We start from the raw sequence: 26799 nt of genomic DNA, 5'->3' as shown, positions 1-26799 counted from the left end.
TTCCACGGATTCTGGTTTGTATCGTATTTCTGCGGGATACTTTTCTTTACGACGTAAATTCACGGACACGGCCGTGAATCGTAACATCTGTAGTGTGGTATACAGGGCAGGGGAAGCTCGGTATATAAAACGAACACTGCTATAACGAGATATCGGTTATTACGAGGAAATTTTCCCGGTGCGGGTCCCAAATTTCCTTCCACACAAATCCATGTAAAATGCTACTCTTATAGCGAGATCGGCTATAACGAAATGACTGCTATAACGAGATAAATTTTGTGATTTCCAAACAAAGAAAAACATAGCCAATCAAACCTGATATAGCGAGGTAAAGCAAAGTGTCTTCGGGTAAAGCTTAACTTCGCCTGTGCTATCACGGTCCGAGATTGTAAAGCTCGATGCGCCAAAAACTGTCTTGTACACACACATTTTCTTCATGACAGTTCACTCTACAGCTAGCACCGCATGTTGTACGTGTATGTGTGTGTGTGTGCGCGCGCACTGATACATGCAGAAAATGTGGTGGGACGGCCGTATACATGACATCATCATGACGTTTAGCAAGTGTGAGGCAATCTGATGCTGTGATTGGCTTTCTACGTAGGGAATTCCCCATCTACACACACACATGCAGTCATAATGTACATACAGAATGTGTCACACACACACACACAGCATTGTGCAGACCATATTCAAGCTTTCCACACACAACACCCATACCATAACCACATACCAATCCACCGACGATCTTCACACAATCGCAAGCTATGTAGATTTACAAATTCAAACATCTATTCTACAATTAATAAGAAAAACATTCTTGATATCGGATTTCATTGGCGAAAAAACATCTTCTTACCCATAAAGGTGAGTAATTACCTCACACACATTAGCAAGTTATCAGTATTGATTGAAAGATGATGGGTAGTCCCACGTGTGCAAATTAATGTCTTTATGTTATGCCTTCTTTTATGCCTACTGATATAACGAGATATCGGCTATAACGAGGAACACGACTCGGTCCCGACCATCTCGTTATATCGAGTATCCACTTGTACAATCATCATCCAAATGATGAGTGATTATCAAATGTCTTTTTAGAACATGAAGAAACATCTTTGTTTAATGCTATAATGCCATAAATCGTATCATTTTGACATCCATCTGCAATTGTACAACTTCTACAAGCCAGTTTCCAGTTGAATGTGCTACAATTGTACTGTGAAGAAATGCATATACATACACTGTACCAGCTGTGTGGACACAAAATGTCACAAACACAATGATAAATAAAGCAGTGTTTTGAATATCATGGAATTTATTTCAGTCGTACATTTGTTGAAAGACATGTTTTATACCTGTTTCAATTAATAGCATAATACATCAGAATTGCAAGTACACTGGTATCAGAAATGCCATTACAACACTAAATACCAGTATTAAGATGGTCATTTTCCCTTGACAGACATCTGTAATGGAAAGAAAAAGCAAATGTATTTCTGCATGCATGAAGTTTCATTTCAAGTATGGTACATATATCTATTTGTTTGAAAATGCACAGAGTGCAGGCAAGACATACACTTGGGACCTGGTCTCTCATAACACAGCTACCACTTAATAGAGTGATATTTCATTTCATAAATTGGATATGGAAAATAGTAAAGCCCTCTCTCGTTACTTTTCTCAGAATTACTGGACGAGAAACACATATTACTTTCATTTTGACAATCCTCGAAAAAATAGTAAGATATCAAATAGTAAGGACCTCCCTCATCGCCTTGCTCAAAAAACCCGGACGAGAAACTACTTTCTTTTTTTACTTGGCCTAAGAATGAATGAACCATATTGAAAAAGTGCTGATTCAGAAAGCAGTCATAAATGAATGAATTCAAAAGTATTCATACAGATTTCATGATCAGATGGAAGGAAGGGGACCAACAGTGATGCCCTTTTGATGGTTATTACCTTTAGATTAACAATATCACATGGAAATTCTCATGAGGCATACTACTAATCATTTTGGGCAAATATTCACCCCCTAATGATTATATTTGCCTACAGGATTCAACTACATGTATGCTTGACCACAAGCTAAAATGTTCAGCCAGTTTTTTTTTTTTTTTTTTTTTTTGTAATGTGCTATTCACCTGGTTATTGTACTGCTTCCATGGTAGGTGTTTTGTTAATAAAGTAGCCCTGTGAGTGTGACCGACTTCCATATCAGTAGAAAGTTTGTGGTAGAAAAAAATTTCATGAATCGAACAACAGCATTGTTGGTAAACAGTTTGGTCACAGAGGGAGCTACAGATACAAGGACATGTGGAATACAGCTGTCTCTATGTCCTTGGCAAATGCACTTGTCTGAGAAGGCATAAAGTAGGTTCACATGACACATCTAATCTTCAAGATTAGCTTGAAGTTTTAAACTTAACTCAAAAGTCAAATGATTACCTTGTAGTTTTAAACTAGGACATGCATTCACACAACATCTAGTCTTCAAGATTAAACCTTTGGCTCGAGAGTCCCACTCAATGAACTCTAGAACCGGAAGAATATGTGCACGCAGCACTAGCCATAAACCTGATAATGTTCGATGATACAGTAGTGTAAAACATGGGCTGCAGGTGGACCCAGAAGTTTAGGGGTATTAGGGATCATACACAGGATATACGAACTTTTTAACAGATTATCATGTCCCCCCCCCCCATGCTAAATTACGAGTAGAGAAATAAAATAAAATGGTGGAGTGTAAACCCTTAATGTCTTTTGGTTCTAATCATCAAGTAGTCTTTAAAGATTGCTAACCTTTGAGTGCATCCACATGGTGCTTAACTACAAGCTAATCACTGATTTTAAAACTTGGAATCAATCTGTAAGGTTTGTGTGAACCTAGCCAATGGCTTCAGTATTTCCCTTCCCCCCCCCCCCCACCCCCCCCCCCCCCCTCCATGAGATAACAATGTTTGCAGCTAAAATTTGCCCCATGACCATTTTTCCAGAGATCACAACCAAAGATGTTCTCTCTGGAGGTGTGCCTAGATTCAAACTAAACAATTTCCTGAAACCATGCCAAAATTTGCAGGAGAAAACTCTCCTGTCAAAATGTCTACCAGAGGCCCCCCTCAAAAAACAATAAACAAAAACAAAGACAAAAACAAAAATGGGTACTAAGCTCTGCTGAAAGAAAGCTCAAGTTGATTCTGAGTGATTTAGGTTCATACTTCCTCTATGTTGAAAAGTCGTGATTTTCTCTCAAATTTGGAAAGTTTTGCTTGGAATTTTCCCAGTATGGACACTTGCATAGGGAACATTCTTAAGCAATTTATTTATTCATTTTAGGCTTCCAAATGAAAATAAAAAGTAAGCTGTGTTTTTGCTAGCTAGCAAGTTTCTGCAGGTTTTAAATGCATCTATTATGAAAGAACAGACTGAAATAGTAGGGCCTATCAGTTGTGTACTACACATGAACAATAGCGAGGTGAGTTGAGTTTTGACTTTGAGCACAAATCTGTCTTTACGGTACAGAGCTTTTATCTTGGTTCAGGATTGTTCTAATACTGCCATTAGATTCAAGGCTTTCATATGGATTTTTTTTTTTTTTTGGGGGGGGGGGGGGGGCAGCGAGGGAGGAGATTGAAGATATGGATGACTGAAACACATTGACTTTATGATGGAACAAATTCTGTTCGCCGATGCATGGAAAGTCGTCGGCAGATGGGAAACATGACATTCATAATGTATCTTAACCAAGAAGAAAGCCTAATTGAACACTCCCCCCTCACATACACCATCGTGGTCTGACGTCCATCTGATCTTACCTGCCGCGGTGCGGAGGATCAAGCAAGGGAGGGGAATACATCTCAGCCCATGACGGAAGCGGAGCTCAGTCAATTAGTTGCCGGGCAACGGATAATTAATAAGGAGATGTCTTCCAGACGCATGGGGTCGCCACTCATCTCAGATGAAGGGGATATAGTCCACACAGGGCTGGGTGGAAGGTGTGGGATGGGTTCTTGTCATGTGAGGTGTGCAAGCTGCTCTGGGGTGGCTTATGCAATATGTCAATCTTTCACATGATCTTACATAGTTAAATATCCACAGCTTCCTGTCACCCAGTGTTAACATCAAGTATCAAAGTGTTGTTGTTGTTTTCTCTGTATCCTCTATGTAATACTCCATTGGTATCCAGGAACTGATATTCTACTTTTCCGTACACGTATGTACATGTTGGTAATCTCCACTCACACCCATGGACACACACAGCAGCATCTGCTTATGTAACCCCAACATGCTGTCTCGTACAGTGACCTGTTATTATCTTAGTGTGCTGTGTGGTATCCATGCAAATATGGGTGATAACAAGAAGTTTAAAAGTACTTGATGTGGAGGGAAATTAGAGTCATCATCAATGGAGTTAGGGAATCAAGTATGTACAGTACAAAGTGGTGGTGCCCTGTGGGAGTCCCTCGGGTAGAGCCCAGATATGCCAAATTAGCTAATTTTCATAAATGTTAACATCTTCATCATCTTCTTGCAAAACTTGGCAGGAATTATGAATGGGAGGAGGCAGTGCCTCTCTTTCAGCTTGGTGGCGGTGCCTCAGGTGGCCTCTAGGGTGGGGCCCAGTCATCCAAAATCAATCCCTGTGAATCTGAAAATTTTCCTAATAGTTTGCCTCGGGTGTTGCGCCCTAGAGATGAAATGCACTGCTCAATTGTGCAGTGTAACAACATCTTTCAGATCTTGCAAGAATGCTTCAGTTCTCTCCCTCTCTTATGTTTTGATGCAGCTCCATCATGGAATATCTGGTAGCTCCCCTTCAGGAGAAGATGGAGGAATGGAAGAAGAACACAACACAGCTCGACAAGGACCACACCAAAGGTTAGTATGGGTGTGGCTGGTAGAACGTCCATGGAGGAGCTACTGGGGTTGATTTCAGTGTTTTCAAGACAAAGTTGGGTTTATACAGCGCTCAACCCTGTTAAGCACATTCTGCTGTGTAGTATATATTACATATGCTGCAGTTTTGTTATAGTTGCTGTTATTGTTATCAATATTATGATTTTAATAGTGATGATGAGCTTGTTGTTACTGATGATGATGACAATGATAATGAAAGTTGTTATTATTATGATTATCATTATTACTGTCATCTTCATAAAGTCATCATTACTGTTATCATAATAACCATAATCATCACAATTGCCATTGTCCCAATAGAAGATGATCTTACTGCAGTATGAAGTTGTGCATACTTAGGATCATTTACTGTCTAATTTCTAATCTTGAATGCTCTATGCTGTATTTTCAGGCATTAAAGAAAGCTACTGAAAAGCAGAACACGGTGTGCTTTTTGATGTTTCATACATACCCACATGCACACTTACACAAGCCCATACATTTCTCACTTAATGTCAACAGAAACAGGCAAAAACACTTTGTATTGATCTGAGAGTTGTTACACTTGTGACCTTCTGGTTTCGAGCCAACAGAATGTGATCTATTTTCTCACATAGTTCCCTTGACAAGTCAGACGTAGGGGTCACCCTTTTGGGGCTGCTGCTTTGGTTGTCATCTCATAACCTGAAATGTTTGCAAGATTTCTGAGTAGACATGATTATCGACACCTTTACAATAGTGTTTCCTTCAGCATTTGTGTGGAAGGTTGTAGTTAATCTTTGAGCAACTGAGAAATAAGGAGAATTAGGTTCATTTTATTTTTTTCCTTTTTTAATTCTTTTTATTTATTTTTTTACAAATGTTGAGAAGGACAAAACAGAAGATGTCAGTGTACCATTGCTTACATATTGTGTCTTATCCTTCAATAGATCCCTGGATTGTTTCCTTTTCTCCCTTTTGACAAGAGTACATTTCAGTGCAACTTTTTTTCTTTGCTGATGGCAGAATGTTTCAACAGTCATTCTTGTTGTGTTGTCTAGGAATATACATTACACCAACTCATGGCAAGATGTGAACAAATGTTGTAGGATTATTTGAAGAATCAGGCAAACTTACAAAGTGCACTTATAGAAGATGCGTTGCTGAGCTACTGGGTTTGCAAGTATGATCCATGACTGTTAAAGTGGTGGGCAGTAACATTGTAGAGCTCATCAATCATCTTGGAATCACATTATCTTGACTATCATCACTCTACATTGTCATGACCTTAGATGTCTGGCATCAGTTCCATCCCTCCTCTTCCCCTCCCCCCCCCCCCCACTTCCCCCATGGGAATGGACCCTGAGAGACATGATTTGCAACTGGGATCTTGTCATCTTAAAGGTAACCAAAACCTAAAGAGAAATATGGATTGAGTGAAAGCAGCAACATTAGTAGAACACATTAGTGAAAGTTTGAGGAAAATCTGACAATCGATGGAAAAGTTTTGAATTTTTAACCTGTTTAGGACGAGTCCAGAGTATACTCGGGCAGGGGTCTATGGGAAATGCGTGTTGTAGCAAAACCAGTCCTTCCTCAACGGGTAAAGTTTTGGTTTTTTAACCGCTGGATGAGTATATATGCTTCATAGAAACTGCGCAGTATAAATTCGCGATTATAATTATGAGGAGACTGCTTGAGTTTATGACATCATGTGTGGACAACTATTACAAAGAAAATATAAAGAAAATTAAATGATTTCACTTTTCTAGCATAATGGAAGAGCACTTGACTAACCGCTTTCTGAAAGTAGGGGGAATAATTACTACCCTTAAACTTTCGCTAATGAGTTCTACTGATGTTGCTGCTTTCACTCAATCCACATTTCTCTTTGGGTTTTGGTTTCCTTTAAAGAATGACCTGATCTGCTCCAATGTGCTGTCCCCCCCCCCCCCCCCCATCAACATGAATGAAAAACAAGAAAGAAATGAATTAGTCCCACTCCTGATTGTTGCAATGCCATGGTCTTCTCATCGACCAGACTCGTGCTTTATTGTCACATGAACCATCATCAAAATCTGACTCAGTGTGGGTGTCGTCAGACCGACGGCCGACTTTGGTGTAATCGGCGCATCAAATGAGAATTGTGCCCGTGCGTGGAAATGTGAACTTAGAGTCTACTCCCAAAGCAATCCCGAGGAGACACAATATGCTGAAATTAAACAAAAGAAGCAAAAGTAATGGACAACTGAAAGATCGTTGTTACATGATATGGTCTTGTTGATGGTGTGTGGGAGGGGATGGGACGTGGGAGGATGTTAAATTGATGGTGTTGACAAGGGCACTTTATGTGTGTTGCGGTATACTGCATTTGCAAAACTTATTAATCATTTAACAACTTTACCAAATGACTTGAAAAAAAAAACCAAACATACACACACACACACCAAATGTTGGAAGTTCCATTCATCAAACGTTTCCCCCACAGTTGTTCAAACGTGATCCCTCGGCTTTCACCAGCCTGGCAAAGCTGGAAGGCAATTTATATCATATTAGCATCCAATGGATAAACACAAAACTGGGGGATTGTTTCCGGGATTGAGTGTGTAGTTTCCCTAGGGGAGCATCGTGTCAGCGAAAGGGGGTTACATGAAGATGGGGGAACAAATTTATCAGATTCTGGGGGGAGAGATCTGGCAGTGTGCTTTTCATACAGCATCCTCTCATCTCACCTGGTGAGCATGTAACAAAGGTTATCTGGGGGTGGGGGGGGGGGGGTGTAAAGAGAACGGATTGCCAGGTGTTTAGAAGATATGGATCTCAAGAATAGATATACTCCTTGTAGCTCTGGACTGGAATTTGCAGAGAGGGTGCAAATGGTGGTCTGCCATCGGGGTGAAGGTGTGTTAGGAGCCACTCTTCCCTTTGGGTAATGAGGGAGAGATAAGGATGATGGAGTTGAATTTCCATATATCTATTTCCATTTCATGTAATCATTAAACAGTAAGGACAATTAAGGATGAATTTATTTATGTATTTGTAAGCTGTGCATGCATTTATGCATGTATAAATATCATCTGTCTATCTGTCTGTCTATCTATCTATCTATTCATTTATCTGTTTAAACTTAACTAATCTGAATGGCGGAAAAAAACAGAAGATAATACTTGTTTGTAGTCATTCTATTTTGAAATACATTGCCTGGGAATGTGTTATGACCTCCATTGATATGTGTAGAGGAGAATATGCGTGTAATTTTCTTACCGACATGACAGATATAAACACAGTCAAAATGGCCTCCAACCTGTTTATAGTGGCAACATGTAAAGGACGCCGGTACTGTTTACCATTGGGAGCAGAGATTAAAAAAAAAATTGAGATATCACATTTGATGCATATTGTAGGTCAGTTGTATCACAAAACATTCTACCATGTACAAATTTCAGAGTAGAGCCTAAATTACAAGGAGATATCACTGTTTTTCTAAATAAACCATCACTGTAGACAGTTTAGTCTAGAAACATTTTATTATAACTGTTGATCACATTTTGTATATATCTAACAACACTTAACATTAATTATACTTATTCAAATTTCTACATTGGTTGTTTCTATCCCTAACTCACATTTTAGAAATATGAAGCAATAAAGCTGGGTTTTTGTTTCATCTGCAAATATGGTAAATTACTGTAAAACATGATATATTCGTGGCATGAAATTTTCGCGAATTGGAGCCGACAGCCTTTTTCGTGGCATGAAATTTTCGCGAATTGCTACTGGCATTCAATGCATGTAGTGTAGACAAAAGCTTTCGCGTGCATTTTAATTTCGCGAATTTTGGCGCTCGCGAAATTCGCGAAATTAAAATGCACGCGAAAATTCCTCGTTTTACAGTATGCCTTAAGCATCTACAGTATGCAGCCTTGATAGCTCATTTTCATGTGTTAGAGTCATTTATTTCAAAAGGAATATGCTGTTAAACAACACTTATTTGCAAGAAGGAAAGCAATAATCATATCTAACATTTAAAGAAGCTTCTGGTCTGAAAAGAATTGATAGTAAGGTGTGCATGTGAGATTTTGTTGTCACTTGAGAAACAGAAAGGCTTGAGTACTGCATATTGGCCCTTTAGATTAGTTGATATCGGTTTAATAGGCAGTAGGACATGAATGCCAAGCGCTAATATTATAATGTATTTTGTGTGTGTGTTCTCAAGGGACGTTGTTAGTAGAATAGTAGGAGTGAGACGGGAGAGATTGAAATGTCTTTTTATGGAGTAGAAGCAAAAGGGTGTTAGTATTTATGATAAACTTATGTACTGTAAAAGTGGTTTCTTTCGCCATGGATTTATTTTCGCGCTTTTCGTGCTTTGAGGTTGAACCGCGAATTCAACATCACGCGAAAATGTTTTGAAGTCGTCGTTTGTTACAATGGTATCATTACCGACCGCGAATTTAAACACACGCGAAAAAGTCGGCACTGATGGAAACCGCAAAAGTTTCTGTACGCTAAACCACTTTTACAGTATCTGGAATCTGGTAGTTCAGGAAGTTGCCTGACAAACCATGCACATGTTACCCTTTATGTTGCTTAGTGGCTTGTAAACCTTGTAGAGTGTCTCTGCACATATGATACAACAGTGGGCATGGTGAGATCCCCACTTTGGCGAGGGATTATTTCCTTCTTAATTTTTGAGTGGGAGGTGATCAAAAAGAAGGTGTGGAGGATTTTTAAATGAAGGAAGTTCATCACAGTGTGCTATTTAGAGAGAAGGGTATATGGTAATACAAGGTGTATCCTTGGTAGATGGAGAGAAAGAGAAAAGATGGGAGAGTGGCAGGTTTGCCTCGGAGCTTCTTGTAGACCATCTTTGATGGTGTCAAAAGGATAGGTGAGAGGGTGGAGAAATAGATGTGAAACCTTGGTAGTGGTGGATGTTGTATAGGATTAGATGGGTAATTGTGGCACCTGTGAGGGAGAGAGTTAAGGGAACATGGGGATTGATAATTGCATGGCAGATGAGTGTTAATGACTTTGGAAGTAGGCGCAAATGGGGGGGGGGGGGGGGTTGTCAGGCATGGTGAGGCCTTGTTAGAGGGCAAGAGAGTGAAAGGAAAGACAACCTTCTGATAAGAAACTCTGACTGGTGCTTTTTTTTTTCAGAATGAAAGTAGTGGGTAGACATGGAAACGTGTGAGAAGGAGTGGTGTTATTCCCTTTACCACTGCTGGGAATGTTCCAGAACATTTTCATCCACAGTGGTTGGTAGAAGAAGTGAGCAGAATGACTGCAGTTTGTTTGTTTGCTTGCTTGCTTTTCATGTGAGGTCATACAGGGAGGAATTCATGGCTACATTGGGCACATTTAAAGGGGAATTTACCCCCAAATATAAGTGTGTATTCAAGGAATGTATAAATTGTAGAAGAACCTATCAGTGAAGTTTGATGAAGATTTGACAAGTTATGAATTTTCAAAGATTTGTTGTCTCAGCCTTAAATGCTCATTGACAGGGGACTGTATTGGGAGACTGATTTCTTTACAGAAAGATATATCAGGTCATTCCACTGTGTTAATTGGTAGACTTGCAAAAGCTTCTGCTGACTTTCAAGGCTTGATTCGGCCTCTTCGTGATCCTTTCAGGGATTTGCCAAGAATGAGCTCTGTTGTAGCATTTTCACCATAGTGAAGGGAAAATTTGCTGTTGATACTATTATTCAGAGCATGTTGAGATCTGCTATAGAGATGAATTTCAAAAAGGACAGATCGTCAAATTATTTGGTTTCCAATTGAGGCTCTCTATTCTTTTGTCACCTTTTCAATGATTTGCTCATGTTTTTACTCCATATCCATGCATATTGTTTTTACTTTGCAATAAATCTGGATTACTCAAAAAGCGGGCAATTAGTCGCCATTACACAATAACAAAAAGATGTGTGTGTTCTTGCGAAGATGCAGAGACAGGAGATGAGAGCTTGAGTATCCTCACTTAGGGATTACCCTCAGAGCCTTAAACTACACAGCATCTAATGGAGCTAATGTTTGTCTCCCTCTCAGCCAGCAATGTGATACTTTAATCACAAATCAGTTCCTGCCCGTCGTCAGCGTTCCATCTTCCAACCGATACCTCATCCCCCCAAACTCTCTGCTCCCAGATTCCCTCTCCTTACGCGAGTGACTAACGCGGGACGAATTCGCCGACAGTGATGCATCTCGTTTTACGACTCGCACAGCATCTGCTACATACATCAGTAGCTATGGGAGGGAAGTTAGGCAGGGGGTAGCTGCGCTATCTGGTGTGTGTATGTGTGTGTGTGTATGTTTGTGTTCAATCTCCTCGTAGACAGGGGGATTCAATATCTGCAGAAGATAGCGAAGTATTGGAAATATTGCCCTTACATGACGGGGTCATAGCAATCAGTGCCACGAACTATGGTAGATGAAAGAATTCAGCACAAAGCCGGGAGCAAAGTGAAATTGGTGGAATCATGCATTGTACAGTACAGTGGGATGAGGTTATCCAGGCAGACCATTTTTTTTTTTCTTTCTATGCTCATCATATCTGCTATTGACTGTGTATTTCCAAATAGGTGTTAATGGAAAGGATTCATATCATCATAACTTGAAAGTCATGATAAAATCTATCATAGCTTCATTCACCAAAGCAGACAACATAGTGATTTAGGCCCATGAAATTTTGTGTTGTCCCCTTTGCCACTAAGAAAGTAAAAGAACTTTAGGGCATATATCAGTATACAAGTATCGGTACAATGTAGACTTTATTCTGGAGGCTCACATGATGTCTTCTGACATTAAATTGTAGGACCTAGGTCATATCTATCAGATATGATTTCAAAACCTTTTCGACATGTGAGGGAAAGCAGTACACAAACTGATGTTCAGCTGCTGTGGGAGGTCATTCATAATGCAGTCCCATCTATGCATTTTTAAGTGTGCCCATTACCCTGATGTATAGACCTGTAGACATTGTGTTGTGAGGCAGGCAGTCAATTAATATTTGTAGATTATTTTGAATGACTTACAAAAAGATAAAAATTCATAGCTATTCCTTCCGATTTTGGTATCTGGTACATATGCATGTCGGCACAAATATGGCCAATCAATGCAAACGATGAGAGCCGGACACGGGGAATGGTGGTTAGAGGAAGAAACTTAATTGGATAATGGCAGATGTGTAAATAGTCTTAATTCCTGGATCAAATTCAAGAAAATTGTAGTCTTCTTTTTTTTATCTGATTCCAGAGTCAGTTAGTGGCCCTATATAACCTACAAGCTTTATCATGAGACCTTGGAATCTGTGAGTACTTGCCTAATGCCCTTAATCTAATAACCCAAGTGTTCACATCTTTAGCAAAATTTGGGTGACCAATAATTGAGTGCTACATTTGTCAGAATCATCAATCAAGAAAGCTTAGATGGAAGGTACATTGCAAAACGAACGTAATCAGGTAGCAGTATTTGATGCCATAATTGATTTTACCGACTGTCACAGATCAGTCTCTGCTATCTAGCTTTTTGGTCCAACCTCAAAGATGTTATAAGAAAAAAAATAGTAGCAAATTTAATTGATGGGTATTTTTCAGTGTTTTATCATATTATATTCACCACATATTTTATCTATTTGTAAGTTTCCTTATGTCTCACCAACATTGGCTGATATGAAGTAGCTGATAAATGGATACTTGGGGTTTTAGCACAGTATAGGCTTGGTTTATAGGCCCAGACCCCCAATGCATGGTTCCTTATTAGTGTTTGAAAAACAACCAAACCAAACGACAACAGCATGAAGGCTGCAGAGTGGTACAAAGTTTCTCTTTCAACCTCTGTGAGCGAAACCGAATCTAGAGCTCTCTAGACGACATCTGCCTAAACGTGAGTCTTCCGTGTCAACTTTGATTACCCTGGTCTTGAGAACGGTATGCTGCGTGGAAGGGGGGTGCGGAAAAGGGCACAACTACTGAATTCTCAATTCTAGGCAGACTTTATTACATTCCTGGCTTAATGTGAGAAACTCTCCATACACTAATAATGCCCTGGATGTGATGGGATCTATATAGGACGTGACACAGTCCCCCACCTGTTTTGCAATTACGACAGTTTTGCACACGATCGAGTCTTTCATTTTTAAGACCCATGGAAGATTTTACAGCCTAGCAACGTTTCACAAGAAATCAGCGAGAGTATTCTTGGGAGACATTGTCTTGAAAAGCCAATCTGCTCTGCATTTTGAATAAAAACCAGTACCATTCTTGACAGTATGGACCAAAGAAATACGGGATGGATTCCCTTTACTGACTCCCTCCTTAACAGGACTCAAACATCCAAACTATCAAGACAAAAAAAGAAAGAAGGAAAAATCCTACAAAAGAAAGAAATTTAGGTAAATTTTGTCATTTCAAAGGTTCATTAATTTGAACATGAAATATGGTTGGTTAGGTTCGTTAATCCAATAATGAAAAGAGGTTTGTAATTCTGAAGGTTCGTTACTACACACCTTTGTTTTCAGTGTTGGAATAGAAAACTGCATTTCATTTTTGGATTAACCAACCTTTGGAGCAATAAACGTTATTTCATTTTCGGATCAATGATCCTGTGGAATAACTAACCATTTCATTTTCAGACTAACAAACATTTCGAAGAACAAACCTTCTGAATAATGCCACATATGTCTCGATCAATGTACCCTATTTTATTTTCAGATTAATGAACATCTAAGTAGGCCTATATGGAATTTGTGTGTATTTTGGAATAACCAACCTTCATAATAATGAACCTCATTTCATTTTAGGATTAATAAACATTCAGAAGAATGAACATCACCCAAATGGTAGGTCTGTACTTAAGTCGTGATCATTCACCCATTTTCCCTTAAATTTGGACAGAGTAGTGCGAAGTGAAAAATGCCTTGTCCATCATTAGGCGAGGAAAAAGCAGTTGGAATGCATTTGAGATTGAGCATTGAAATGAATGGCAAGAGGGAATGATTTTGACAAAATAAATTGTGATGAATAAGCTTGTTGAAGCTTGTTCTCCTTCAAAAATTTCATCCATTTTCATGACAACTGGAAATCAGCCTCTTCAATCACTCAAAGAGGATTGGGCCCGCGGCAGCACTATGAAGGGTTCCTGCTTGTATGCAAACCTTGAATCATAATAAGACTGTGGATGAGTATACTGCCTTTATAAAATCCTTCAAACTCCTCAAAGTTTGTGGTCGTAAGAAATAACTGCAGAAGTGATTTTCATGTTAAAACATTCCTCGGAGGGTGAAGCCTTCTTTTGCATCGTGGAGCTCTTGATTTCCCATGTTACATAACATTGGATGACTATTTGTCCTGTCTGCCGTACTGACTCACAAAAAGTTCCTGCAACTCTTCCGTCATATGAAATTCATCATAGGGCATCTTTCATCCTCAGAAGGTTAATGAGTTTTCAGACATTAAATAGGCATCTTGTAATGATACTGTATGTAGGGAGTATGCTAATCTGTGTACATGTGCTGTGTGTCATTGTACGTTTCTTACTTTTCTGATGTTCAGCAGGAGAAAAGATCTGCTACATGTATAAGAATATGATGCAAATTGTAGGCCTTTCGCTCTGTGTAACATACCTATCATGTTTTCCAACACTGCATCTCAACAATGTTGAAGTGTCAAGATGAAGATAAAGATGGGAGGCCCGTTCACAGACATGTGAAATGAACAGATTTTACAAATTGAATTTTGCAATGCGATGTGAAAACCAATGATACTTGTGCGTGAAATGGGCCTAGCGTTTTGCCCAGATGAACCCAGCCCCTTGTCGGTGGTGCTCCTGCTAGGTTTTGTTTCACTGTTTTCAGAATGGACAGCTGGCTGACCCGGAATAAGGAATACATGATTACCCATCTGTGAAGGTCCTCAGGAGGTTGCTCAGTTTGCCCCACCCCCCCCCCCCCCCCCCCATTTTCCTTTCCAAAAGCAGCCTCACCAGCTGGTATCCTTATTCCCGTCACCCCACACGTGTCCAGCGGCAGTTGGCGAAAGTTTTCTCTTTCTTGCTTTTGGTTTTCGTTTTTTTCGCTCACTGCCTCCTGCCCACATGTCAAGGATGATGTGGAACCCTGAACCATGAAATGGTTTTAGCAGGGATGACCAGCCAGCCGGTCTGAGAGCACATGTGCGTTTGTGTGTGAGCGTGTGTGTATGTGTGTTTGTGTGTGTGTGGGCGTGTGCATGCGTGTAAGTCTGTGGAATAGGCTGTCACGTGGTTTAGACTGAATGCTTGAATGAATAAAGTTCAAGTGAAGGGTCACAGACCCATGATGATGGGTGCATACGTGAATGTGATGTGCATCCAATCAACACAGCACAAATTTGAACTTGATACCAATAGCTCTAGGTATTAGAGCACTCATGAACAAATCATGATTACTGTAAAAGTGGATATTTTGGCACGACTAATTTTTGGCGCTTGGCCGGGTGAGAAGAGTTTCGCGTGTTTTTAATTCCGCGGAATCAAGACATCACGCACAGGAACACGTGGCAAGCAAAAATATTTGCGTGCTTTTATTTTCGCGCTAGTTTCTCGTTGTGCGAAACGCGCGAAAATTTCAACACCTCGAAAATTTCCACTTTTACAGTATGTCTCAGTCAAACAGTTTACGTCCTATGATTTTGTCAGTATTTTGGATGTGAAACTGTAATGAAAAGTGTTGTTCATGATTTCTAGTCAACCTTGGCCTGATATCAGTCAACATACAGGGCTCGACACTTGTTTCTTTTCCTTGGCGGCCTGAAAAAGAAATGTAGTGGCCTGAAAAAGAAATGTAGTGGCCTAAAATAAAAGGTAATATAAACATTCATTTTGAAAATTTGATGGCCCGACATCAACTTCTAGTGGCCCTGGGCCACCGCTGATGTCGAGCTCTGACATATCTACAACATGCCAAATGTTGACCTATCCATTTCAGATGTGTCATTCTTACAGTGCTTTATATCAAAATGGACTTTAAACGTATAAATTTATTAATAATAAAATACAGTAGATATATTATAGGTACATTATTAGTTAGAAAGGGAAAGAGGATGTAGACCTGTATTAACTTGCCTGCCCTCAATCATTGCATTTTATTGTTTTGATCTCTCTTTGAGAATCAGCATTAAATATGAAAATCAGCAAAATATGAATATTACTACATTCATATTTTGGAAAAGATAAGTGCTGATTTTGTTTTGATTTCAAAGATACGTGTGTTTTTTTTCCCATTGAAGTATGAGCATTAAAATAAGGGGAAAAGGTCAGAAAGAAAGCAGATTCATGTCCATAAACTAGTTGTGCTATAAACTGAATCTATTGGGATATCTGCCTTTGCCTGTGCATTATCACAGACCATTCTCACCAAAGCTGCAGTGACAGCATCCAGGAGTGCGACACAGATGTGGGGGGAATTCGACCCAAATACCGATGGCAGAAACAATTGGAGAGATAATTCAGAAGCGAAAGAGAGAAAAAGAAAAAGAAAAGGAGAGCGAGAGAAGTTCCTTGCATGAGAATGAGGATGAAATCAAGAAATTGGAGCATTAGGGACAGCCAGGTTGTCTGCCTTCTGCGGCCTTGAGTGTTTCTTCCTTTCACTCTCGATGTCTTTTATGTCACACGCCTGCATCCAATGTCTCACGCTCCCATTCTGTTCTCTCTCATCTCCCTCTGCAGAGTACAAGAAGGCAAGGCAGGAGATTAAGAAGAAGTCATCCGACACCATCCGACTCCAGAAGAAAGCCAGAAAAGGTGGGTTCCTCGACAGTCAGAAAGGTACATACACCCGATCCTGAACTTTGCGAGACTACCTGTACCGCGCCATCGTACTCCTGGCTGTAGCACTGTCCAGCTACTCTTCTTCTGGAAAGCCTGAACTTTTTACATCTTTCCTCCTTTTTTGCCCTCTTGTTTCTTAAAGGGAGGCAGTCCTGAGAATTTTCAACGTATGATAATTGAGAAGAGTAAAAAATATGCCCTTTCACCAATTTATACACGTGGAAAGCAAACACTGTCTCTGTACGTGATTTAAAAAAAATAATTCCTGCAAGCAATCGTGTAAAAGCCTGCAAAAAGGTGCAACGTCATTGATACCCAACTCACTAAGTTGACAGCCGTGCCTCAGAAAACCAATTTAAGTGTTCAAAATGATCATATCTGATTTTGTTATAAAATGTGACAATATATGGTTTTATTATTTCAAACAAAATATTTCAAGCTTATTCATATATATAATTGATATAAAAATAAATAGTAAACATGAATTTATAAATAACTAGGGAGCGTACGCATGACGAGTAGAACACGGCTGGGAAGAGTTTTGCCTCGGTGACGTCTGACTTTCTGCCAAGAGTTGCCCATTAGCGTATTCACCATGCAGATTCACACTTTTTCAATCAAAATTTACGAGCTTATTTGATGATTTGAAAGTTTGTTTTTGGTGAAAGTAGTTCATTAGAGGTACCAACAGCAACATATTTTTTTGAAATTCGTGAGGACTGCCTCACTTTAAACTTCTGTGTGACCTGAGGGGGGTTCTTTTTGATTTTGCAATGATGCATCCATATTTTTATCAGGAATATTGGTATCCTTTATACTGTCCCATTCAGCTCTGTTTATCCTTTTCCCCCTTCCCAGTGCATGACTTTTATTTCTCTCTTATTTATCCTTACCTCTGAATCAATTGTCTTGCAGTATTTGCAGCCTGTCATCAAATCAGTATACTTTTATCGAATGTAAATGGCTGGGGCTGATGATATGCAGTTATCATTGACTGATCATTGCAATTTTCACTAGAGACAGCATTGAACTGTATATACACATTATTTTTTTTAGGTGTTTATATTTCCATGACTTCCCTCAGTCAGTCAATGTTCAACATTAACAACTTTGGGGAAAATATTGCCCCTCATATCAACACAAATGCACTGTGTATAGACTCCTATGGCTAACTTTTTCTGCTAAAACGGGACAACACTTATCTTTCATTTCATCAGTATCATTCTTCATTTGCAAATCCAACCATTTGAGAAATTGTATGACAGATTACAATTTGCTAAATAGTATGCCATGAAATACATGGCATATACATTAAAATAGGTCATGTCCTTACTTTCGTGGAAAGCTCATTCTCTTCTTGAAGTAGTCAAGACTCTAATCAGAAATGTCCAGAGAAGACTTCGGGTAGACCAGTGAATGGTGGATATACCAGGATAACTAAAGTAACTGAGATCCAAAGAAAGCTACAATCTAAAGAAAGAAAGCTATACTACGATCTGAAGTCTCCCAACCATGTTCCGCGAATGATATGTCTTGTGGATGATTCATTCGCATTTGGTAACCCAACCTCTGAAATCCCAGCGAGTGCTTCGCAGAACAGCTGGGTTTGGACAGAAACAACCCCAGCATACCGTGCGGTATTCAGATATATGACACTCAAAGTCATGATCTCACATTCATCTGATATGTTAGACCACCTTCTTTTATTTTTTAGTCTCTATTGATAGCTTTAAATCCTGCATGCCATTGCTGGAACACCCAGTGGAAATTTAGGGAATGATTAAAGAAAGTTGATAGCATACCTTTCAGAAAAAAACATCAACAAATATCATCTATCTGTGATTTACAAGAGATCATGTGTGTGGGGGCGTAGCCCTGGCCTTCTGCAAGACTTTATAAAGAAATACTAGTGCAAGTTTGACACATGATTCTCCACATTTGAATATTGATGTGCAGTCAGTCAGTGACCTCTCCACCTTTCACATCCAGGTATTGCGGAGATCAAGTGGCTGGACTTGAGACTAATGTGAAGTTGATGTATACCAGCATGTGTGCGAGCAGGATCTGTAGAAGGATGTGAGCTTTCAGAGAAAAGAAATGCAAAATTGGAAAGTGGAGGAAGAAACGGGAGAAGCCCAAAAAGCAGAGATGCCAAACCTGCACGAATAGTGTGGTTACACAAGCTGAAAATAGGATTCAGGGAGATTCATAGGGGTATTCCTCTCATCCGTGACTTGATGCAATGAGCAGGATGAAGTGGATGTTCCATTAGCTGGCTTTTCACATATTTCTCCACGGGCTCTCTTTTTTTTTTTTTGCTGTTCCTTTCTTCTGTTTCGTTCTTTTTTTTCTTTTTTTTTTCTTTTTTTGGGGGGGTCCATTTTTTCTTTTTGTTTTTACACAGGATGCATGTTGAGGAGGCATGCACATCTTGTCAGGTCATGTTCTCGCTGAAGATTGTTATGCTGCAGATGCACGGCTCGATGTTTAATGAAAGTCAGATATATCCGACACGAGAAAGTGACAACGTGGAATATTCATTAGACAGTGATATAAGCTTGTGCGTATAGGGAAAAAAGGTTTAAAATTCCCTGCATGAGGCCGTAGCTCTTTGACAACTGAAGATAAGTGGAGGGAGCAGATGATTTTTGGAACAGTCAAAATTGTGCCGACAAAGAGAAATAGATTGCAAAGTCTTGAAAGAGGAATATCCTGGATGAAAGCACAACCAAACTCAACTTCCAATTAAACAGAAACAGTCAGGTAGGAAGATTCTATTTAAAGGCCATGTAATTGCACAAGAGCAACAAATATTGAAAGTAGATGCAGGTATTAGTCAGGCTCGTATATCATATCCAGAGTAACTGGTGACAACTTGTGTCTGTAATTAACCCTATTACAGGAAATCAATGGCTCATGTTGTGCTTAAACCTTATATAAATTTTTGAATCCTTGAAGTGGCATTGCAGTTGTTTTTTTTTTTTTAAACAAATGATGATAACATAGCCAATGAGTTGATGTAAAGCAGAAAATGAAAACAAAAAAGGCTCAGCAAATTCCAGGGAATCTCTATTTCTGCATAGCTGAACTATTTTGTTCTGGATTTTTCCAAAGTTTTTCATTTGGTCTTTGTGTTTTTGTGTTTTTTTTTTTTTGGTTTTCATCATACACATACATCGATGTGTTAGATGTTGGTTGTATTCAACTGATATTATACTCACTTAAAGTTAGATTTGAGTCTTTATCTTGTTTCTCTCACATTTTGTAAAACTCAAAACATTCTGTTTTCATTATTTCAACACTTTTATCGACAAAGGTTGCAGGTTATTGAAAAACCCAGGTAAGCTACTAAAGGAGGTAAACCTCAAGTAGAAGTGCAAAATCAAGGAGCACATCATTTGTTTTTCACTGACACTTTCCTCCTTTTTTCACTTTAGTGAGCAAGTGAGAAGTATTCAAAGAAAACATTGGAATGATATGTCCAAAAAAGGGCAATTTGGATGACCCATTTGACACCAATTGAGATGAAGTACTTTTCAACAAGTAGGTCAAAGTTATTACTCATCTAATTTTTGCAAATTTTCACAGTATGTTGCAAATAGCTTTGCATGTTCTCATGGACTAATTGTCTGTGGTATATTCTTTTCTCCTGTAAGTGGGTATTGAAACTTGGCAGCTATATATATTTCGTGTTCACCATGTTTCTTTTATTAAACTTTCAGTAGTTAATGTGCATTTACCTCAAACTAGCAATTCCTACAATAGCTGTCAAAAACAAATTGGCTGTATTTGAAGTGCTGTTCTTTTGATAGAGAGATTTTGGATAGAAAATGTTGAGTAGATTGAAACAGAAAGAGAGAGAGAGGAAAGATGAACATCGTGTATTGCAGACTGACCATTTGACATTTGTGAGGTACCTTTTTAAATACACCTATGATCATTTTGACAGACATCCTGGCGGCCAGTAGTCATGGTAATGTTGCGATATAACTATTACAGCAGTAAATCTGTATTGCTGATCACTGAACATGTTCTGGTATCGGTCAGTTTATTGCAGTTGATCCAGGGGTTTGTGTCTGCCATATCAACTCACTCCTATCCCCCGGTGATGACATGATTCGGTCTGCGAGGAATATAAGGGAATACGACATGTTAGTAGTGTGCTGGGTTCTCGCATATCACGCCTAGTCCAGGCAATTCAGACGTCACTTGGTCTTCCTTGAATTGCATGTGAAGGGTGTGCACTCTTGTGGTTGCTGAAGCAGAGCAGTGGACAATTTTAGCCCAGGGTACCTACTTTAGTGCCATTATATGGAGAAAGTATTGCAAACATTGTTGAATTGATAGAGAATTCCAAATGTCACATGGTCATGTAGTCGCTTCAACCAGTCGTTTCAAACAGAGAAGCGAAAACAGAAGGATGTGTAGAATTTACAATGTTATGTGCTATAGAGAGAAGCTGGATAATGTATATGCCATATATTTTGCAAATTACATCAGTGTAGGGTAATTTGTCAATCAGTTGCAATAAAAACTACTCAGTGCAAGAAATCTTTAATTTGAGTAAACACACAGTATCTGCTGTAAGGATAAGAATCAGCACTGGTTGTTGAGCGAAAGCTTGTTGGTCCAGTGCATAAGATGCCTGTCATTGGTCCCCATTCTTAGAGAAAAAAAAAAGAAAAAAAGAAAAGGGCATTAGACATTGCCTAAATCCTAACATGAGAAGTGATTTATGCAGTAAATATTTAGGTGGTTCTTATTCAGTAGCCCTATGCTGTGCTGAAAACCATAAAGCTGCCAACTTAGTTTTGAGTGTGATGGACTATGGTACATCTTTGTATGTGGAGCCAGTAGCAGTGCAAGGGGCATGCAGCAGCTTGTGTTAGAATTAAAACAATAGGGTCTGAAGTACAGACTAGTCACAGTCATAGGAAGAGGAAGAGGAGGAGAGAGAGAGAGAAAAAAAAAAGTGATAGTGAAGATGCTCCTGATGTGATCACATACCAGGCATTCCTTACATGCCATGCATTCTTTCAGCCCTTCCATTCATCAGAGGGTCTTAGGACTGTATCCATGCCCCTTCTCAGATGGGGATTCCATGTAGGTAGGCCCTGTTCCTATTTCAGCCTATCTGATGCTATTTAGCACTCTTATCTGTGACATTGACCTGTACTTCTACAATACATGCTAGCACAGGAAAAACTTTTGTTTTTTTGTTTTTTTAATCTCTCTGTATCTAAGGCCATTTGAATGTTTGTTTTACTTAAACTAAAATTTTGGGCGATTCGTGTAAAATGTTGTCCCAAGGGGTTAATTATAGAGAAGTGAAAGTAAATGCCCTTGCCGGTTTTTGTGTTTGTTATATTTTGTATTTTTGTAATTTTGTATTTTTTTTTTTTAAATTCCAGATGGGATGAATAGCATGATAGGGCATGAGAAATGACAAGGGCATATAACCTTGAGTGCACAATGTTTCGGATGTTCACAAAGTTTTCATTGGGTCTGCTCACGATGCTGCTACATGTACTTTTAATAGAAAAAGTGTTTTGATAAGGAAAGAAACAAACACATTTGAAATAAAACAAGTAAATTTTTATGTTGGAGGAAGAGGCACAACTCATTTGTGGATAGTGAATTGTAATTGTATTGATTCAGTTGGCACGTATTAATCTCTTTAAGGTTCTTAGGCAGAGCTTGGTGATTCTTGCATTCATTGATGCGTGGGCAGATCTCTTTCAATATTTAGCCGTGCTGATAATCTGCGGTAGTCAGAAGTGTCTGTCGTGGTGCTTGTGGTCTTCAATGAAGCCTGCTAAATTAGAAAATATCAAACACGGTGTGTAGACACAGGCGATTTCTAGTGGGCAATTTTCATTAATTTAGAATGTACAGTCAGAAGGGCACTTTTGACATTGCAAGTTTGGTGATGATATCATTATACTCATTCCGTGTGCCTATTTGTATAACCAACTCATTTGTGTCCTATTTGTTTGTAAAATTGTACGGGTTGGGGAGGGTGCACAAACAAATCTTTTGGGATTGACAGTGTGAATGACATATGTGTAATTAAAAGTTGCTCATGGAAATGATATTTGGGTGGTTTTAGTGGTAATGGACAAGATATTTGGTTGATATTCAGTGTAACAAATCATTGCTAAGGCTCCTTATTTCTATAAGCTTTAGGCTAAATATCATGGTTTCAAGAAGAAAAGCATTTTGCATATATTAGTATAGTAATTCATGTAACACAAACTAGATTTAGAGGTCAGATTACAGACTGAACTATTTCTGAAGTTGAACATTTAGGAAAACCCCCCATGAATCCAGGTACTTTCCATTAATACCCATGGCCTCTTTTAGCATTTATTTAATTCACTAATGAATGAAAGTCTGAAAGTGTTAAGAGAGAGGAAATTTAGAGTTGTCAAAATTTGATTTACTGAGACTTATTGCCTATTTGCTCTGATACAAGGAATTCTTGAAATGAATTTGTTCTTTATCATAAAACGTTTAAGAGAATTAGTTTTTAGATACCACCACCACCACCACAAAAAGAGATTTAGAGTTGTCAAAATTTGATTTACTGAGACTTATTGCCCATTTGCTCTGATGCAAGGAATTCTTGAAATGAATTTGTTCTTTATCATGAAATATTTAAGAGAATTAGTTTTTAGATACCACCACCACCACCACAAAAAAGAGAAGAATAAATAAATAAAATGAAAATAAATAAATAAATAAAAAATCCAAGGGAATGTTCTGATGGAATTCAAAGTATCAATTGTTCTTCCCTCTCATTTATCTTGATTGACTGGTTTTCTGTGATTCTGACAACTTAAAACGTTGAAAAGGATATTAATTCCATGAAGAGTGTTACAGAAGGTTTAAACACATTCTGCTATTCTCCCTTCTTCCATTTTTTTTTCTCCCATTAGAGGCCATATTCTGTGTAGATTTGAGAGACCCATACAGCGTCTTTACAAAAGAGGAGATTGGAAATGTGTAGCTAAGACTCAAGAGTCGCAAGAAAATTTTGTGTATGGGAGGCAATGCAGAGACTTTTGTGAGTCACCAATAGCATGGTGTGACTAGGAGGAGGAGAGATTGAGAGTTTGTGGCTTCAAGGGGATGGCTAGTACCTGATCTAACGATCACCCCGACACTGTACAGGCACACTAACCTGGAAACATTAAACTGCACATTACTTGAATATGAGACCATTCTGAAGCAAACAATTTTCACACAACAATAGATATATGATGTACTCTTAAATGAATCCCACAAGAATTTGAACAGTCATCCCTCAGCATTCCCACTGATTCCCACTGATCAGGTACTAGCCATCCCCTTTAAAGGCATGATTTACCATTTGCAGATGAAACAAAAACCCCGCATTAGTGCTTTAAAATAGTTCTAAAATGTGAGTTAGGGATAGGAACAACCACTGTAAAAATTTGAATTGGTAAAATCGATGTTTAGTGTTGTTGAATATACAAAATGTGAACAATAGTTATAATAAAAATGTTTCCAGACTAAATCGTCTTGAGAAAAATACAGATATCTCCATGTATCTTAGGCTTTATCACGAAAATTTGATAGGATGTTTTGGGGTACAACAGACCTACACATATGTCATATCTTGAAATTTTTTAAATCACTGTTCCCAAAGGTAAACAGGACCTTTAAAGTAAGAAATGAAAAATTAGGAATGGCTTAGTGTAGAGTGAAACAAAAAAAAAGGGTAAATCTCAAATTTGTGGTTTGTTGGGCAAAGATACCTTGAATTGATTTGATTGCATATTGGGCGAGAGGCGTGCCTGCGTCGATTCTGGACTTTCGGACCAGAAAGCCTTGCTTGATTCCAAGTAGAAAAAAAGAGTTGCAGGAGAAAACCCCATAGTGGAGACAGGATGTATAAAGGAATGTTTGTGGAACTGGCACGACTGTGGGCAGTCAGTCCCGTCGTGGCGCGACGGCCGCAGCCCATGCGTGAAAATGTTCTCGAGGAAAACGGCACGAAGCGAGACTGGTAATTCAATTTGTCTATTGTTGAGAGGGTCCATTCCGCGACATCGTAAGCCGCCACTGCTTTCAGATGATCTTTTGTATGTGTTTTAGGAATTCCTATCCCTTTTAAAGCTCTGGTATAGGTTTTTGAGAAAGTCACTATAAAGTGATCTGAAAACTTTCTCTCTTTTTGTTTTCATAATCATGTTATAAAGATGGGTATTATGAATTAATTTAGGACTAAATTACCACAAGGAAAAGGAGAGGAAACTGTCATTCAATGGGCTCTCATACCAGAATCTGCATTGCTATGTCATATTGTATACTATCTTAACCAAGATATTGTGGTTTCATTTTAATTTGGCTATGCTGTTGGTCAAGAATGTAAGCAAACTTATGAGATATGTCCCCAAATATTGAATGCAGAATGCAGTCATTTTTTCCCCCTCAATTAGGCTGGAAATAATTTGTTTGACCATTTGATGATTGAGCTTTAAGGTTTTAGGTCTTAACACTTAGTTTGTCCTAGTATGCTGCGGATGTCAAAATGATCTTCATCCAATCTTACTCAACATACAGGACCTACTGTGAAACACTACAAAAATTGAAGGATTTGTTTGGGCATAGGGCAGGGGCTTTTTGAAGAAAATTAGCATGTCTCATAACATAGATTTTATTTTGTTGTTGTTGTTGTAATAACTGGGTGCATACTAAACACACTGTGTTGCCACGACTTTGCGAGTTACAACTTCTGTCACTCTATAGGAAGTCAACATGGTTAACATCCAAAACCCCATTCTACTCTAGCACAAGGCCCCTCCAACACTTTTTAAAGTCCTGTCAGGGCAATTCCCCCCCCCCCCCCCCCCCCCCCCCCCCCCCCCGGTTAGGTTTAGGATTAGAGTTTGGGTTAGGGTTAAGATTAGGTTCAGGACTAGGGGAAGGGGAAGGGGAATGGTCTAGACCCTTTTAACCCGTTGAGGACGGGCTGATGTACAACATACATTTCCCATAGACACTTGGCCAAGTATGCTCGGGACTCGTCCTCAATGGGTTAAGTATGGACTTTTTGTGTTCTAAGTGTTCATATCTCTGTCAATCTCTGAACCATGCAGAATGTGTCTGAGATTATGATCTCAATGCTGTTTGAGCAGTTATATTTTCAAGCACGCAAAGAAACAGTGATAAGCATCACCTGCAGACCGAGTATGATATGAAATTCTGAGAGTTTGCTGTGGCTACAATGTTCTTGGCGGTACTTTCCCTTAAAGTACAGGCCATGCAATATTAGTAGATGCAATCTGATGTGAAATGCAAATGAAAGTCACCCACATCACACTGGCACTGCGGAAAAACCTATCGCTCATCACCAGTTACAGCGATACCCGATAAGCCATGTATCTATGGGGGCATTAATTGCAATTTATGATGGACGGTCCAGGGCTGAGCGGGTGACACATAGCCAGGTGCCAGATCTCTGCTGCCCTCAGTGTTCATCCCCTGTCCAGTCTCACATATCCCTAGGAAGCATGTTCACATTGAACTGGCTAAATTTATGTTTTGCATGAAAAAGAAGTTTACTCATCCCAAGCTCCTTGCTCTGTAGTACCGGTACACAAACTATGAACACTTTATAAGATGATTCCATTTGATAAAGAAGAGATCACTAGCTTTCATTTTTGATTGTTGCCTGATGGCATTTTCCCAGGCCATCGTGGAATTTTACCAAAACCAACCTCAAGAATTAGAATATGAATTGAGTGTTTCTTTATAATGCAGTACAATGATTGTGGAAAGCTCACAAGCAGCTCAATTGTTCCTCGGTCATTTAGACTGAACATTTACATTCTATTATTTTTTTGGTTCTTTCAAGAAACTGTGCTGCAATCTCTTCAAGTTCAATAGACAGTTTAACACATTTCTGCCTGGGCATTCTTTGTGAAACACTTTGTTCTTTTGAGCAACGGAAATTTACCCCTCAGGCCAAAGCACTTCAACAGAAAGTAGCGAAGGGGTACTATACATTGCTTTTGCCCTCTACAAGTTGATTTTGGATCAGGTGCATTTGTACCTCCAATGTTGTTCATGACAATCCAC

The 26799-nt window shown here is 39.0% G+C and overlaps 1 protein-coding gene across 1 annotated transcript in view; it reads left to right on the top strand.

The window, feature by feature from the left end:
- The window catches only part of LOC139710530 (protein MTSS 2-like), a 94298-nt gene extending 77568 nt beyond the window's left edge, over nt 1-16730 (top strand). Inside the window, exons 5-6 of the mRNA XM_071622464.1 lie at nt 4790-4881; nt 16591-16730. Of these exons, the coding sequence (XP_071478565.1) occupies nt 4790-4881; nt 16591-16709 (211 nt within the window). The 3' untranslated portion in view covers nt 16710-16730. The remainder of the gene's footprint in view (nt 1-4789; nt 4882-16590) is intronic.
- The last annotated feature ends 10069 nt before the right edge of the window (nt 16731-26799 follow it).

This window comes from Diadema antillarum, unplaced genomic scaffold, assembly GCF_040938485.1.
Source record: "Diadema antillarum isolate AM-2024a unplaced genomic scaffold, OU_Dant_1.0 seq00001539_RagTag, whole genome shotgun sequence".
In the NCBI taxonomy this organism is placed as follows: Eukaryota; Metazoa; Echinodermata; class Echinoidea; order Diadematoida; family Diadematidae; genus Diadema; species Diadema antillarum.
This window is presented reverse-complemented; position numbering and strand designations above follow the sequence as displayed.